The sequence below is a fragment of the Gracilinanus agilis genome, chromosome 3 (genome assembly GCF_016433145.1).
Source record: "Gracilinanus agilis isolate LMUSP501 chromosome 3, AgileGrace, whole genome shotgun sequence".
Lineage (NCBI taxonomy): Eukaryota > Metazoa > Chordata > Mammalia > Didelphimorphia > Didelphidae > Gracilinanus > Gracilinanus agilis.
In genome coordinates, this window is record NC_058132.1 from 52304141 (window position 1) to 52320920 (window position 16780).

At 44.7% G+C, this 16780-nt stretch overlaps 2 protein-coding genes across 2 annotated transcripts in view; one reads left to right on the top strand and one right to left on the bottom strand.

The window, feature by feature from the left end:
- The window catches only part of CROCC (ciliary rootlet coiled-coil, rootletin), an 89859-nt gene extending 83693 nt beyond the window's left edge, over positions 1 to 6166 (top strand). The window contains 1 exon segment of the mRNA XM_044668693.1: positions 6101 to 6166. Within this exon segment, the coding sequence (XP_044524628.1) occupies positions 6101 to 6166 (66 nt within the window).
- The window catches only part of ATP13A2 (ATPase cation transporting 13A2), a 48451-nt gene continuing 37398 nt past the window's right edge, over positions 5728 to 16780 (bottom strand). Inside the window, exons 25-29 of the mRNA XM_044668694.1 lie at positions 10005 to 10101; positions 8581 to 8804; positions 7890 to 8041; positions 6697 to 6869; positions 5728 to 6396 (exon numbers count right to left, since the gene is read on the bottom strand). Of these exons, the coding sequence (XP_044524629.1) occupies positions 6226 to 6396; positions 6697 to 6869; positions 7890 to 8041; positions 8581 to 8804; positions 10005 to 10101 (817 nt within the window). The 3' untranslated portion in view covers positions 5728 to 6225. The remainder of the gene's footprint in view (positions 6397 to 6696; positions 6870 to 7889; positions 8042 to 8580; positions 8805 to 10004; positions 10102 to 16780) is intronic.

The window sequence follows — 16780 nt, forward strand, 5'->3', positions numbered from 1 at the left end:
GGCAAGAAAGCACTGGGCTTTGGAGCCAAGCAGGGATTTTTAAGTGGTAGAGGAGACAGAGAAAGGCCCTTCAGTCTTGGGGAAGAGACTTGTACAAATCCGGGGGGAATCTGTGAATATTCCTTATGGGAAGGATAGTGAAAAGGTCAGCCTGGCTGAAAGTGAGAGTTCATGAAGAGGCAGATTGTACTTTAGTGCCAATGATTCACTTGGCTGGGAAAGGTGAGGCTTGGCTTCAGCTTTGGCTTTGGCGAGCCCCCTGGGGTCCCCAATTCTCCATGTTCCCTTTCCCTGTGGGCTGGTCCCAGAAGCTCTGTGCATGCTTGGGGGTGGAGGCAAATTGGGGGAGTGGAGAGACTCTTCCAGCTGGGCCTCTTCCTGGCTTCTGGGCACCTTCCTAATGCTCTCTCCATGGGGATGGCCATTCTTCTAAAGGCCGGTTGGGCTCAGAGGGATGCCATAAGAGCAGGGTCAAGAAGGCCAAGCGACAGGATGGAATAGGGAAGGGCCAGGGGGTTAGGGCCTCCTCTCCCAAGCTCCCTTGCGGTGCCACTTAGCAACGGGATTTAGTTCAATTTGGCAAACATCTATTAATCACTTCCTGTGTGGGCAAGTACTGCTATAGTCAATGGGGACCCAAGGACCCGACTCCAAAATGGTCCCTGCCCTCAGAACAGAAGTTTGGATCCCCTAATGTCCCCCCGCAGGTAGACCCCCAACAGCTGAAGGGGCTGTCCACTCCCCCCTTACTCCCAGGCTGCGCTGTCTCTCGATCTCCTCCCCCGGCACCCAAGGGTCCCCCGGTTCTCCTCACTTCCCCATCTTCCTCAGCATCCCACAGGATTCGGGGCTCAGCGCCGCCCCTCCCCTCCCCAACGCTGGCCCCGCCTCTTGGTTCTCAAGCTCTTTCCCCAAATCTCAGCCCGACCCAGGGGGAGCAGGGGGCCGGGCCCAGACTGTCTGCTCCGCTTCGAGAGCAGGGCAGGGGGCTAGGCTAGAAAAAACCAGATGTTTCATGGAGCACATCTGGGAACAATCAGCGGCGAGAAAACACACACTCACACACTCCTTCTCCCGCACAGCAGACCCCACCTTCTCCCCCCTCCCCCCACATTCCAACTGCCCCAGAGAACAAAAGCTGGCCGCCGCCCCCCCCACGCTCGCGCTCCCACGGACACGCACACGTACCGATACACCCGGGCCGAGGTCACCACAAAGCCATAAAGTTAAACACCTCGTCCCTAAGCCTGCCCCCCCCCCGCCCCCATCAAGGACCTCCCCTCCAGCCTGTCTCTCCATACACTGGAGCCGCTCCCCAGTCCAGTCTCGAGCCCCTTCCGCCCAAAAAAGAAAACTAAGTTTTAAAGTTCTTGGAGATCTCATTTCGACTCGGCTGGGAAGCTCCCTCTCCAGCCGCTTGCTTTGTCTCCCAGACCCCTCCTCGCATTTTTGAGCGCAGCGACCCCCTTCCCAACCCTCCGCAATCTGGAGGAGGGGGGTCTCAGCGCCCCTGACCGAAGGCCTGGGTCTGGGGTCCTTCCTGGTCCCTCCCCCAACATCCCCCCTTCCGTCTCCCCCAGTCAGGCTCGGGGGGCAGCCCCGGCCGGCTCCTCTCCTACCTGTCTGGGTCTCTCTCCTCTGCCCACTCAGCTGCCTGCCAAGAGCCTCCCCCTTCTCCCCAGCCCCCGAACGGGACAGGCAGCCACCTCCAGCCTCCCCCTCCGCTGGGTCCTAATGCTAGAGGCAGGCGGCCTCTGGCCAGATGTGGAGCGGGGGCGGGGAGCGGAAGGGCTTAAGGACCGTCCTGGGGCCAGGCTGGGGGAGCCCTGGAAGATCTTCAGGGACGGGGGGCAGGTGGGGCGGGGGGATGCGCTAGAGGCGGGCTGGGGCTGGGAGGACCTGATGGACCGCCGTACAGAGATGGCCCGGGGACCTCTGGGGATCCGAGGGGCGTGGAAGAGAGCCGAGGTTTGGAGGCTGGAGACCTGGGTCGGCCACTTACTGACTGCATGACCTTAGGCAAGTCACTTCGCTCCCTAGGGCTTTCGGTTTCTTCCTCTTTAAAGAGAGAGGCGTAGTCAGCTTCGGGAGGGGGGCGGGAAGAAGGGAGGGAGACAATGTGGATCAGAAGACTTTGGAAAACTTGGGTAGAAGTTTGTTATACGGCGCAGACCAGTAAGCTCAGTGTCTCCTCTAGGTACCCGAGACCCCACTTCCTCGAAAGGAATTCTTCTCCCTCCCCCTCAAAGCTCACAAATAGACTGCGCTGGGACCTTAGAAGTCTTAGAAGTCTTGCTCCGACTCCTTTCTTCGCTGTCTCCGAAAGGACGCTGGGGCCGGGAGAGAGTAGTAACTCCCCCAAGAACACCCAGCTTGTAAGTGTCAGAAGCTGGACTTGAACTCAGGTCTTGCTGACCTTATGTCCAGCGCCCTTATGCACTGCGCCACCCCGGTGTTCCTTAAGCTCGGGTCTCCTTTCCTCCCCTTAGCAGGGGATCCCCAAGCCCTTTGCCCTGCTCTGAGCATGCTTTCCCCTCTTTCCGTGAAGCCCAGGAGCCACTGCAGACCCAGGATCCAGGTGTCCTGACCTCCCCCTCCTCTCCCGCGCAGTCTCAGAGCGCAGGAAAGTGCCGGGGGAGGACCTGCCGCCGGGTCTTCTGGGGATGGAGAGAAAGGAGAGCTTGCCTTTGAGGGGACCCAGGCCAGATTCTCAGAGGCTGCCAAGGAGGGGAGCGCTATTATTCGGAGCCGTATTTTACTTTCTCTCCTCTGTCTGTTCTTATCCGCTTTGATCAGGCTGAGAGACAGGGCCATCGCTCTGCTTGGTCAGGGGTAGTGGGGGGCCCCCTGGTGGTCACTGGCGGGATGCCCGCTGGAACTGGGAACCTTCCCCCCCCCCCCCCCCATTTCCTAATCCTTGGGGATTAATTAAATTGAACCTAGAACCTAGAAGTTTGGGTTAGAAGGGATCTCTGGGGCTAGGACAGCTCTTGTCTCCTAGCAGCCAATTCCACTTGGGGACAGTTCTCATTGTTCGGAAGTGTGTCCTGAGCCTAAGACTAAATTGGCTTCTTGGTGACCCACTCAGTGTTCTGGCTCTGCCTTCTTGGGCCAAGCAGAACAACTTTTGACCTACCTGAAAGCTTTCCAGTTATTGCTCCAACTCCCACAAGCCAGCCCTTTCCCATCACCTACCACTGAGAGAGGAGACCATAGCGGTGGGTATATACAGAAACCTTCCCTTCCTCAGGTTTGGCAAGTGGCCATTCAGCCTCTGGTCAGACTACTTCATGAAAGAGAAACTCATTGTAGGGGCAGCCCAGTAGCACAGTGGATAGAGTGCCAGACCCAGAGTTGGTTCAAATCTGACCCAGGACACTTCCCAGCTGTGTGACCCCAGAAAAACGGCTTAATCCCATTTGCCCAGTCCTTGTCATTCTTCTATTTTAGAACTGATATTAAGGCAGAAGATGTTAAAAGAAAATTCATTGTAACTCGTGGGGAACTTGCATAGAGGTTGGGTTAGATGGTCTTGGAGATTCCTCCCAACTCTAATATGATTTTGTAATGTTTCCTGAAGTATCTATTTTGGACAGTTTAATAAAGTGTGTGTGTGTGTGAGAGAGAGAGAGAGAGAGAGAGAGAGAGAGAGAGAGAGAGAGATGAATTTGCTTCTTGCTAGTTCTGTCTTCAGGGGTTGACCAATTAAAGAACAAGCATTTATTCCTCACCTGCTGTGTGCTAAAGGGATCCCTCCTGAATGAATGAACAAATGAAAGAGAATTTATTAAAGCATTTACTGTGTCAAGCACTGGGGGTACAATTAGAAAAAAGGAGACAGTCTCTGCTCTCAAGGAGCTCACATTCTAGTTGAGGAAGACGACATACATGAGAGTTTAGCTGCAAGGAAGATGAAAATCCTAAGGATGCAGTCACAGGGAGGAAGGCAAGACCCAGAGGTCCACAAGGTATGTCCGTAGGCCAGATGGCAATGCCCAGGATATGTGTGAAGGTGCTCTGGAGGGTGTATCCACAGAGTAAATACCAAGGGCTAGAGGACCTTTGGTTGTATTGCTAAGTCAAATGGAAAGACCTTGTGGTCCTCCCATCTTACCCCCAAATAGTTAACATCTGGATTATCCAAGCGTTATCAATAGCCACATCTGCTGCCCAGGGCAGGGAGCTGAAGGAGTCCAGCCTACCATCACTAGGAAGCAGAGTGGATTTGAGGTGAATCTCAAGTGTCCCACCACAAGGGGAGAGGGAAGGCTCACTGGCAGGAAGACTTGAGGGGAAAGGGTCCTCATCTGCCCCCTGGCTGGGGTCTGGGAAGCCTGAGTTGGGGGAAGACATTTCCACTGTCACCTTCTCCCACCCACCATCATTGAGAAGGGATTGTTTACCTGAAATATCTTTGAATACTTGAAGGTCACTAACACACTCCTGCCATTCCATTCTTTATTTTTTCAGAGTAAGCATTCCTCGTTCACAGGATCATAGAACTTAGGGCTGGCAGACACCTCTGGCCTAACTACCTCATTTGAGGCCCAGAGAAATTAAATGAACTTGCCCAAGGTCTTTCACACACAGCTTTAATGGCCATGAGGGTCAGAATCCTTTAATACTTCCTCATATAACATGGATTCCACAACCTGGTCTGGACTAACTGGCTAGAAATGGGCAATCTGTGATGGTCCTCAGGTGTAGGAGTCAGAACTAAACAAAATAATCCACACGGAGGCCCAGCCAGGGAGAAGACACAATGGAGGCCTTGATCCTTCTCTTAAAGTAGCCTGGGATCTCTGCTTTCTTATTGGCCATCTCGTGCTACTGATTCGCACAGGCCTTGTAGGCCAGGAAAAATCCCAGCCATTTTTTTTTTTCAGATGAATTACTGTTTAACTATGTCTAGCCCACTTGGTACTTATGACATTGACTTTTTGAACCCATGTGTAAGACTTGACATTTATTGCTATTTGATTCCATTATATTCTGCTTGGTCCTCTTTCTCTGATCCTGCTTCCATCATCCAATGGGTTAGCTGTTATCTCCCAGTGCTGGCTCTTTTCTGCCTCCCTTTTTTTTTTTAAACTCTTATCACTTTCTATCTTGGAATCAATACTAAGCATCAGTTCCAAGGCAGAAGAGCAATAAGGGCTAGGCGACTGGGGTTAAGTGACTTGCCCAGGGTCACATAGCTAGGAGTGTCTGAGGCCAGATTTGAACCCTGGACCTCTCATCTGTGAGCCTGGCTCTTAATCCCTTAAACCACCTCGCTTCCCCTCCCTCCCTTTTGTTTTCAACAGTCTGTTCACACTGGTTCACACCAGCCTCTGTCCTTCCTGGCCCTTATTCATATTAGTTCTTGTTCTGTTCTCCTTTCTGTTGGCCACCACAGTGCAGAAAGGGACACAAAGGTGGCCAGACTTAGGCTCAATAACAATGGCCACTTCTATAGACCTTTGACATTCCCAAGGTACTTTCCACACGACAGCCCTGAGGTAGGTCATGCCGAGAAAGTATTACTGTTTACAGAAGAAGAAACTGAGGCAGCCTGTGGAGGTGAAATGAATTGTGTGAGGCTGCCAAGTTGGGTAGTGGCAGAAGCAAACCTAGAACCCCTTCAGGGATCCTGAGGCAGTCTGTCTAAGGTTCTTTTAGGTGACCCACGTCTGGCTTTCACACTTACCACTCGGCTGAGGCTCAGCACAAAGAGGGGGAGATGGAGGCAGAGGCCTCCTGACCAAGGGGCTGCTGGTCAGGGCCAGGGTCTCACATAACATCAGTACAGCCAGGAAAATAAGGCAAATTTATTCAGTCTGTCAACAGGGGCACCGAGGGTCAGCTGCACCTGACCCCTCCACGTGCCCGTGTCCACGGATAAAAAATTAGACTATTTCCAAGGGGAGACTGGGAAACCGGAGGGGACTAGATTCGTCCAGAAAAGTGAACGGGGTGGAGTGAAGCCCCTCACTACAGGGGAGGAAGGAATCTGACGCCTTTGGGGGTGGCTCCTGTGGAGTGGAGGTGCCCTGCCCCCCACAACCTCAGCCAAGGACGAAGGGCATGGGATCGGGCAGGTGTTCTTCTCTGGGCTCAGGTGCGTGAGGAGTGTGCTGACCAGCTCCGGGCCATGTACAGTGTTGCTACCGAGATGCATAAATAGATGAATTGGGGGTGGGGGGGCTCAGACCTCCACCCCAGGATTGTCCGCAGGATCCAGGGCTACCTCAGGACAGAGGCTGTCTTGGGGGTAGCTATGATGGGCTGGTGGAGAGGGGGCCAGGGAGTTCTCTGCTGGGCCAGCTCCCGCTCGAGACGCTTGAAGAATTTCTTGGATGGCTTCTTCCCGCACAGACGTCGAATGCACCTGGGAATCCACTGGTCAAAAATACACTGGAAGAAGAGAAGCAGGGAATTCCTCGAGTTCCTCCCCAGAAACCACCTTCCCCAGCAGCCTCGTTCCACTGGTCCTGCCTTTCCCATCCTCTTCCACTCCCTCAACTCTTGGTCCCCCCACTGAGTTTAGTCTTCAAAGCGCGGAGTTCCACTCAAACTACCACTTAGCAATAATGAGACCCCAAACTGGTCACTGGCCAACTGTGAACTTCTGTTTCCTCCTCGAGAGAACAGTGGCTGCCCACCACCATACCTCCTTCCATACCCATCCAACCCACTCCTCAGGCCCCCAAGCACCTCGAGCATGAACGCTGCCACAAAGTTGAAGGCAGCCAAGCCAAGCAGCAGCAGCTTGAATCGCATGTCCTTGATATCCTTCAGGGTCAGCCACTTAATCAGGAAGCCCGGGGGACCCAGGGTGAGCAGAGTCAGGATGGAGGCCAGGAAAAACAAGGCCAAAAGGAAAAGCACTGGGTGGGTGGGAAAGAAACGAAAGAAAAGTCTTCATTAACTCTATATATTATATTATATTATATTATATTATATTATATTATAGTATAGTATAGTATAGTATAGTATAGTATTAGTATATTATAGTATATTACTGTATTATATTATATTTAGTATACTATTACATGTATAATTATATAAATAGACAGTTTTTAATAATTAAATATATGAAATGATAAATAAAAATGTATGTGAATGTATTACATTAAATATGTAATAGTATTATACATTTATTATATACCACAACATATTAGATGTCACATTATATTATACATTTATTATTATAATTTATTATTTCACAAAATCCATTATATAAATATATAATATTCAATATTGGGATGCATGAAATAATAAAGCGTATGAATATTAAATATGTAATGACATTATAGTGTACATTTATTATATCATTTTATATATCATACTTATATCATATCATATAATAATATTTATTGTATCATTTATTATATCATATTATATAATATTATGTTATACATTTATTATTATATCATGTTATATTATATTGTACATATTGTTTCCCTCATTAGATTGTGAGTTCCTTGCAGGCAGTGAGGTAGCTCAATGGATAAAGCATCAAGCTGATAGACAGGAAGACCTGGGTTTAAATATGACCTTAGCTATTTCCTAGCTGTGTGTCCTTGGGCAAGTCATTCAATTCTATTTTCTGTCAGAATCTTTACTTGTAAGAAGAAAGTCAGGTTGCTTTTTTAAAAACCAGACTGTAAGCTCCTTGAGGGCAGGCATTGTCTTTGGCTTTTCTTTGCATCCCTAGGCTTTAGTACAGTGCCTAGGCACATCTAAATACTTACTGGTGACCATAAAGCCCCCTTGGGGATGAGAGTGATGGGGGTAGGGAGAGGTAGGAGGAGGATGAGGATGGGAAAGAGCTCCTGCTCCCCCCAGCAAGTGGGAGATGGTCTAAGATCCCTTTCCTCTCCCCTCCCCCCTTGCCTAAGTCTCACCATTTGTGTAGAGGGGGCGGCGGAAAGGGGGCCCCTTAGACATGGTCACAGCCAGCGTGAGGTACTGGAAACCGGAGAGGCAGAAGATGACTGTGTTCTCGTAGTTGGGCAGGTTCTGGGACCCTGAAACCGTCTTATTTAAAGGAACAAACCTGTAGGGATGGGGAGGAAGAAAGGGAAAATGGGGAAGGGGAGATGCTTAGAAGTCATGAACACATTAGCTTCTGTGTGAAGACCTCCAAGGATGGGCAAAGCCACCCACCTCCCCAAGCAGCCCCTTGGGGTCAGCTTTAGTGCTCAGGAAGTTTCCCCTGATGTCAGCCCGAAGTTTGCTTTTTTGCTACTTCTGCCCATTGCTCCTAATTCTGCCCTCTGAGTAAGCAGAAAAAGTGACAGCAACATGACCTTCCTCTGGACCCCCTTTAAACCCCTCGGCTTTCTCTTCTCCAGGATAGATGTCTCCTATTCCTTTAACTAACCACTGACATGAACTAAATGTCAGAAATGGGTTTGATCTTGTGTCCTTTGCCTTTTTAGTTACTTTCTTCCAGACACCTCCCCGACTTGTCAATGCCTTTCCATATCCAGGAGGTACCCTATTCCCCAAATCAAAGATACATCCATATTCCCCAAAGGGGTGCCCCAGGAACTTGGAGATGGATGGGGAGGAAACGATCAAGCAAGAACTCACCAGGGCTGGGAGACAGTGATGAAGTAGCCACTGAGCTGAATGGTGGCAAACAGGACAGTCTGAAGGAGGAGGCTGCCCAGGATGGCCACACGGAGCAGGGCCCCTGGGGGCCGCGAGACCCCCAACTCTGGGGCTGGCCCCGTGAAACCCATTAGCACTGCCACTGAGGTTGTGATAGCCAAGTCAATGAACAGGAACTGTAGGTCACCTAGATTAGTATTGATCTGGAAGAGAGGCAAGTGGGAGGTTATTGGCATCAATCAATCAACCAACCAACCAATGAGAATTTATTAAGCTCCTACTATGTGCCAGGCACTGGAGATACACAAAAATGGAAGAGTCCAGGGCAGCTAGGTAGCTAGTGGATAGGACACCAGATCTGGAGTCAAGAGGATCTGAACTCAAATCTGGCATTGGACACTTCCTGGGTAAGTCACTTACCCTGTCCCCGTAGTGCCTAGCCCTGACCACACTTCTGCCTTGGAACTGATGCTCAGTATTGATTCTAAGGCAGAAGGTAAGGGTTTAAGAACAATGGAAGAGTCTCTATCCTCCAGGTACATTCTAGGGCGATCACGGTGTAGGGGATGGAGGGAATGAAGGTTCTAGGTAGAATGAGGGTGAAGGCTATACTTTGGTTTTTCTTTTATATCCCAAGCAAGAGCATGGGGCCTTTCCAGTGTCATGGCGCCAGAAGCTCAATAAAGGCTTATTGATGGCATGATACTGACCCCGGGAACCTACCAGAGGACAGCGTCCATTCTCTTTCCTTGCCTTCCTCAACTAGGAGACCCAGTCACCAACATGGCAACCCTTCTACACCAGCAACTTCATTGGCTCCCCATTGCCTCTAGGATATGATACAATCTCCTTTTTGGGGGGACATTTAAAGCCCTTCCCCATCTGTCTCCAGGCTAGTCTCATATTAGTCCCTTGAATGCAATCCACATTCCAGTAAAATTTGCTTATTTGTTGTTTTATGTACTCCATAGCCACCTCTGTGTCTTTGTATAAGCCATCGTTCATGCTTGGAAAGCACTCCTTTTAGTATACCCAGCTCTGTTTAAGGTTTACCTCAGGTCCCCTCTTACTTGAGGTCTTTCCCAATTACCCAATGGTTAGAAACAAAGCCTGCCCTTTGGGAGCCCCTTCTCGAAGGAGAGGAAGGAGGCCCACCAACACACACAGCATAATCAAGCTCCTCTGTGGAAGCAGAAACTCGAAATTCTGGAACAAAAGCAGCCATTCAAACTAGCAATCTGGGGAAGCTTCCTGGAGGAAGTGAATTTCAAAAAGGGTTTCCAAAGGAGTATCTCAGTATAACAGGAATCAAGGGGAATCCCCTAGAAGAACTGAAGGGAGGACCCTCCCCCTATTTCCCGGCCTCCCAGAAAGCCACAGCTCTGCCCCAACCTTGTACTCACAGTGTAGAGCAGGAGAACAGAAATAAACTGGATGAAGCTATAGAGAGCCATGTATTGGAAGATGCAGAAGGAGGTGACCAGGGAGCATCGCCCTTCCCTGTGAGGTGGGGAAGAAGAAGCACAAGTGTCCAAAGCCATCAGGGCTCTGAGAGGAGGAGAAAGGACCCTGCCAGGGGCAAAGGAGGGGCAGCCCCACTCCCCTGGCTCTCAGGCTGGAAAGGAGGTGCCACTGTACCTCAGAGGCTGCCCCTCTCCCTCTGCGTGTGCTGGCATTGGACCTTTGGCATTCCTATTAGCAACACATCTTAATAAACTTATTCTAGTAGCAAAGGCGCTGATGGGATCCACCTACACCATCGTCTGGAAGACCTCAATCATGAAAGGGTAAGAGCAGACTTAGGTAACAGGTAAGAGCTGGTGTGCCTGGACTGTTCTTATATCCAAACATATGAGAAAAAAGTTTGAGAAAAATGGCGGCCATCATGACCTTAGAATGGTAACAGTGTAGTAGTATTATTTTTTAAATCATTACTTTGTCTTAGAATCAATGCTTATACAGGTTCCAAGGCAGAAAGGTAGTCAGGGCTAGGCAATGGGGTTAAGTGACTTGCCCAGAGTCACACAGCTAGGAGAAGTGTCTGAGGCCAGATTTGAAACCAGGACCTCTTGAATTCAGGTCTGGTGTGCTCTATCCATTGAACCAACCCAGCTGCCCCCATAAAGATATATTATTACAGAATAATAATGCACATATAATGATGATGATGATGATGAAAATAAAAACACGCTGGATTTGTTGATGTAACTGAAAGTAGTTTACCTCTGAATGGAGCATAGGAAATAATTAGGATCCAAGGAAAGGAACATATAATTAGAAATCTCATACCCTTGGACTTCATCTCCCAGTATCTCTTTCCCTATGCCCCCACATTTGCCTTCACATGTTGTTTATAAGTTTGCCGTAAGCCACACATGTGGGAAAAAGAGAGAGGGGACACGGCTTACAGTAAACCCTCTCTTTCTTTTTCCCACGTGTGACAAAGGGTATGAGATTTCTAATTATATAAGAGGCACCAGTTGGCTTAATGGAGAGAGAGCCAGACCTCAAGATGGGAGGTCCTGGGTTCAAATCTGTCCTCGGGCACTTTCTAGCTGTGGGATCTTGGTCAAGTCACTTAACCAGCTCCAATTGCCCAGCCCTTCCCTCTCTGTCTTGGAAATGACACTTAATATTGATCCTGTATAAATGGAGATTTTGAACCTTGGACTTCATCCTCCATAAGTCCCTTAGATTTCCCAAAATTCCTTTTAATCTCTCCTGTGCCTCCACATTTGTGGTCATGTTTGTATATAGTTTGCTATAACTTCTCCCTCTTTCTCTTTGGTTCCTGGGATCGAGATGGTTAGTACCTTTTAGTCTCTTTTGTTAGTTTATTATCAATAAAATATTTATAAATATAATATTTAGTAGTTTGCATATTAATTTTAATCTCCCCATTATGGCTAACAACAGGATAGAATTCTAAAAAAAATTTTTTAAATAGATTTTCAGTATAGTTAGTAAGTTTGCCCAAGAGCTGAGAGCTGGGGTTTCCCTTTCTCACCTTATGCTCCTATAGTTTTTTTCTTTGCTGGCCATTCAGCCCACCTGCTTTCACCCCATCTCGGCCACTGCAGACTCTTCCTGCCTTTTTCATTGCTTTTTTCCAATGGAAGGGTGAGACCCCAATCCCTTCCCCCTCCCCATGTGTCTTTTCCAGCCTGCACTACCATTTTTTAAGCTGAAGTCTTAAACTGATCCTGGACTCCTGGCTGAGAGAGACTTGCAGCTCAGGATTACCGCCCCCCCCCCCCCCACACACACACACACACAGGAAGGGGACTTCTCTGCATTTATTTTTCTTTTAAGGATAGAGACTAAATCAGTAGATTTGAAGTAGAAGTTTTTGGGATTGTCTTTGTCTTTTGGCCTTCTCCTGACCAAGAGAAGCCAGTTCTATCATATGCAAATACCCTATTGTTCTCCCTCTAGAAATTTTTGCTTCTTTTTGTTTACTCTATAAACAAACCCCATTCAGCCTCTTCTAGGAATAATGCTTGTTTCAAAGCTTGCTTGAAACTGAAACAATAGTTTGAGTTGGTAAAGTTACAAACACAGTTTGGATCTACTTAATTCTTTGGGTGGGGGGGTTGTGCTGATTGAATACTTTGCAGTTGAGAGCTTGACTAATCTTAAGATTCAGGGGAGAAATTCATCTCCTCACACCCCTTTGGCTTTTTGGTTTACCAATACCCATTATGAGGGACATGTACAGTATGTTCAGTGCAGAATTCTCCCTCACTATGATGAAATTCAGAGCTCTGACAAACAAAATCCGAATGGATGAAAATACTAGGGGAAGGGAAATAACCTTAAAAAGAGATCTGAAAGTTTATTGCTTGCTAATTATTTTCAGCTTTTCCCCTCAAGATAGTAAACAAGCCTATTGGGATTGGTAAAAAGGATTTCTGACTACACTGCTTGTAACTGGCCATTTGCTTATATTATTGTATTTGGTGATTTCTTTAAGGTTTAAATTTTTTAAGTTTATCTGTATTAATCTAAGTAATATCTATTCTGTTATATGATTATCTGTTTTCCTATGATTTTACTGAACAACATATCATTGTAAAAAGCCCATGAACATCTTACACAAAATTTTTTTTTAAGTTGTAAAAAGCCCATAGGTCTTATGTATCCTGGATTTGTCATCTTAACTATTGAGGGCACATGGTGTTTATACAATCTTGGAGAATATAATGACTTAAGAATTTAAATTGTAATTTTATAAGGGGTCTTTAGAAATGACTTTATATATTCTGGAAGGATGACAGGTTTTCATATATATATATGTATATATATATATACATATATATATATAAAGCAGGAAGCCAAAAAGAGCTCCTGCATGCATGATATTTTAACTTTTTAGTTTAATTTACTTTTCCACCAGAAGGATTTAAAATTCTTGGTGATGTTTTAGACCCAAATAGGTTTTCATCAGCAATTGCCAAGGTTGAAAGTTTTGCTATACCTGTAGAATTTGTGACAAGTATACATTTTTTAACATCACATAGCAAGTGGTTATATAGAAACTCATAAGAAAAGTGGCTATATGGAAACTCATGTGAATACTATATAATAATGGTTTTATTTGCTATTGTCATTAAATATGTTAATGTAACTTTGGAGAATTTTGGTATCTCTTTGTGCATTATCTATTATATTACTGTTTTTTATAAATCTGCTATTTTGTAAAAATAATTTGCATTCATAGTAGTTCATGGCAAAGCTTAAAAGGAAATGAATCTTGTTTTTGGGTGAGAAACTTTTCACTGATTCTAAGTTATATATTTTTGATTTTTAAAACATTCTTTCATTATTTTTCCCTTGTATGTGCAATACAGTATTTGAATTTCTTTTTCTCTCATTTTTGTACTTGAACACATTATCAATATTAATCCATTTTGATTTTACAGTAATATAAGTTTAATATAAATATATGTTTGCTATAATATTAATGCATACCTAAAATGGTAACTTGCCATGTATTGATAAATATTATGGGACTGTGATTAATGATTCTGTCTGATTCCAGGAGAAGGGAACAAAAGAGCCACTATACAGTGCAAAGAAGCACAAGGTCAAGGAGACCAACCAATCCCAATGGGATTGATGAGAAACTGCACAGTGCCTAGAAGCACAAGGTAAAAAAAAAAGACCATACCAATCCAGGTAGGATTGAGGAACTAAGCCAGTCCTGAAGGACTTGAACCTAGTATTTTGGGTTCAGGATTATGGCTGTTCTGACATATGTTAGAAGGACAGCTTTCTTTGAGCTGCATACTAGTCAAGTACCAAAGTTTGGCTATCATCCTGGCTCTCCCTATCCCTGATAGTGGAGGCAAATCAGATCAGGGAATGACACTTCCCTTTCACACAAAAATCTGGTCCTTTCTTCTCTCTTATAAGCATGGCAACTTTCTGTAATCCTGGCTACTGAATGGGTAATTGCATAATTATAGATATCACTTTAATTGGACCTTGATTCAAGGACCTGTCATAAGTTTATTTTTCCTTTACTTACATGTTTTCATATAAGTCTTTGACATTTTATATTTCATCCATAAGCTTTTTTTTTAAATTTTTGATGTTTATGTATGTCTTTTGATAATTGACTCATATACCCTCATAACTCAGCCATGTATCCTTAGCTGATCTGGATGTTTGTCTTTACCCTCTTCAGGGGGGAATGTGTTATAATTCTCCTATAATACATACAGGTATGTATGTATTATAATCTATAATGTAAAGTTTAAATTCTTTTGAGAGTAATTTCAGGATAAACAATTTGCTACCTCCCCAGAATCCGGACAATGAACCAGTTTGGAGAAGTCACCATGAAGACACCTGCAGAGACCCTATACTGCATCAAGAAGATCTACAGTGAACTTTGGGGGTTAATTGAACTATGGGGGGTGGAATGCATTTGTTTTGAATGTACACTCTTATGCCGAAGGGGACTTCCCCCAATTGGCTTTTTGTCAATGCGCCTAGCAATCATAGGATCATTGGTTTTGTCCTCTTTTCTTTTATCACCCAATTACTGTAATTTAAAAAGTTGGTTATGCTTATAAGAGCCTTTGGGGACACTAGTCTCCCTTGGCTCTCAGGGGGAAATGTGTTTTTGGAAATTTTGGGGTCCTTGAACTACATTTCCCATAAACTCACTGGCTTCCTGTCATTACATGGTGAGGTAGACAGTTACATGATGATGTAGACAGGAGGATAAAATTGAGTGGCTAGACTTGCTCTTTCTCTTTGCTCCTGATCCACCATGAAGGCAGCAGGTAATGGTGGGCCTTTTAAACTGACTAAGCCAGAATGGCACGTGGCTTTATTTTCTAGAGACTATTAATAAATCTTTAAAAACCAATAATAATTTTTAAGCTATCCTTCTTATATTAATTTTATTTCTTACACTGGGGAACCATGAATTTCCCAGAAGAGGAGGAGATTAAAACATTTTATGAAGTATAGGACACCAAACAGGGGAGGGAATCAAAAAGTGAGTGATTACAGTAATAGCAATATTGTACAGTGAACAACTGTGAAAGACTTGACCACTCTCAATAATACAATGATAAAGGACAAGTCCTAAGGACTTCTGACAAAGAATGCTATCCACCTCTAGAGAAAGAACTGTTGTGAGTCAGATACAGATCAAAGTATACTATTTATCAAGTTAGTTTATTTATGGTTTTATTTTTGGGTTTGGGTTTTATGAGTATTCTCTTACAACACTGAACAATATGGAAATATGTTTTACATGGTAATATACATATAACCCACATCAATTTTTTTACTGTCTCTGGGAGAGGGGAAGGGACAATTTGGAGTTTATAATTTCAGAAGACATATGTGGAAAATTATTACATGTAATTGGGAAATTACTAATCAGTTTTTTTCAAAAAGACATTTTATTTTCAATCTTTCCCCCCTCTTAAAATTTCCAAAGAATTCAGGAAGAAGGAAACTCAAAGACATTGAATGTAAATAGATAAATACACAGTAAAAATAGTAACAACAAAAGGAAATATGACTTCCAGATGTAGTAAGTTAATGCATCTTTCAATAAATACTGCAAAATAAAAGAAAAGATTTTAACACTTGATGAGCAGGGGACATTGTCAAATTTTTGGTTAATATGGAACCACAAAATACTAGTCACTAGTGATACAAAAAAAAGAAATGAAAAGTATGTGAGTAGAATTTGTCCTGCATAGCAAAAGTAAACAGCAGAATAGCAAAACCTGAATATACAATGGCAAGACTCACCAAAGAAGCAAAAAGATTAATAGATTGGTAGTGCAAATATAAAGAAGAGGGAGGATAATCTAGAAGAAGAGAATCAAAATCCAGATGACAACAAAAGAAAAATGCAAGCAAAACATCCTGATCTTTAAGACAGGATGCATAATGACAAACTATGGATGATAGGTCTCCTAGTGGAATATTATAGGACAAAAACCTTTAACACCAGAATGGAGGAAAAATTAAAAGTGACCTGCTCATAACTTCTATATAGAAAATGAAATTCTAATGGAAAGAATTCACAGATCACCTCCAGAAATAAATGCCCAAGCCTTCAAACTCTAAGACAGCATAGTTAATATATTTAACAATTCAATTCAGAAATAAATTCTGCAAACTATCAAGAGAAAGATTTTCTAATACAAAGAAAAGGATATTTGAATAATGCAAGACTATCTTGACCCTACTGGAAAACAAAGGGGAAAAAAAAATGGAACAATGTGGGCAAAGATCAGTAGAATTCAGGCTATAGCCAGAGTCACCTATCCTGCAAATCTGAGTTTAGCTATATATGAAAAAAAAGATTGGACATTCAATAATGAAGAGATTGAGAACCAAATAATCTCTTCAGTTCTGAATGTTTCAAACACCCCATACAACAGATATTCAAGAGAAGTACATTAATGTAGCAGGCAGGAATAGCAAGTGTGAAGAGTGACAACAGAGAGACCAATAAGAAATTATTTTTCTAAATGTATACAAGAAGATGGGGTGAAGGTGAAAATCTGGTTGAGATAATAGTGAAGAGGTAGACAAGGTGGTATTATGGATAGAACCAGGTGACTACCTACAGATGAGTTAATGCCTTTTTTTTCGTGGGACTATGTTACAAGTACATGTATATGGGGGGGTACATGAAAGG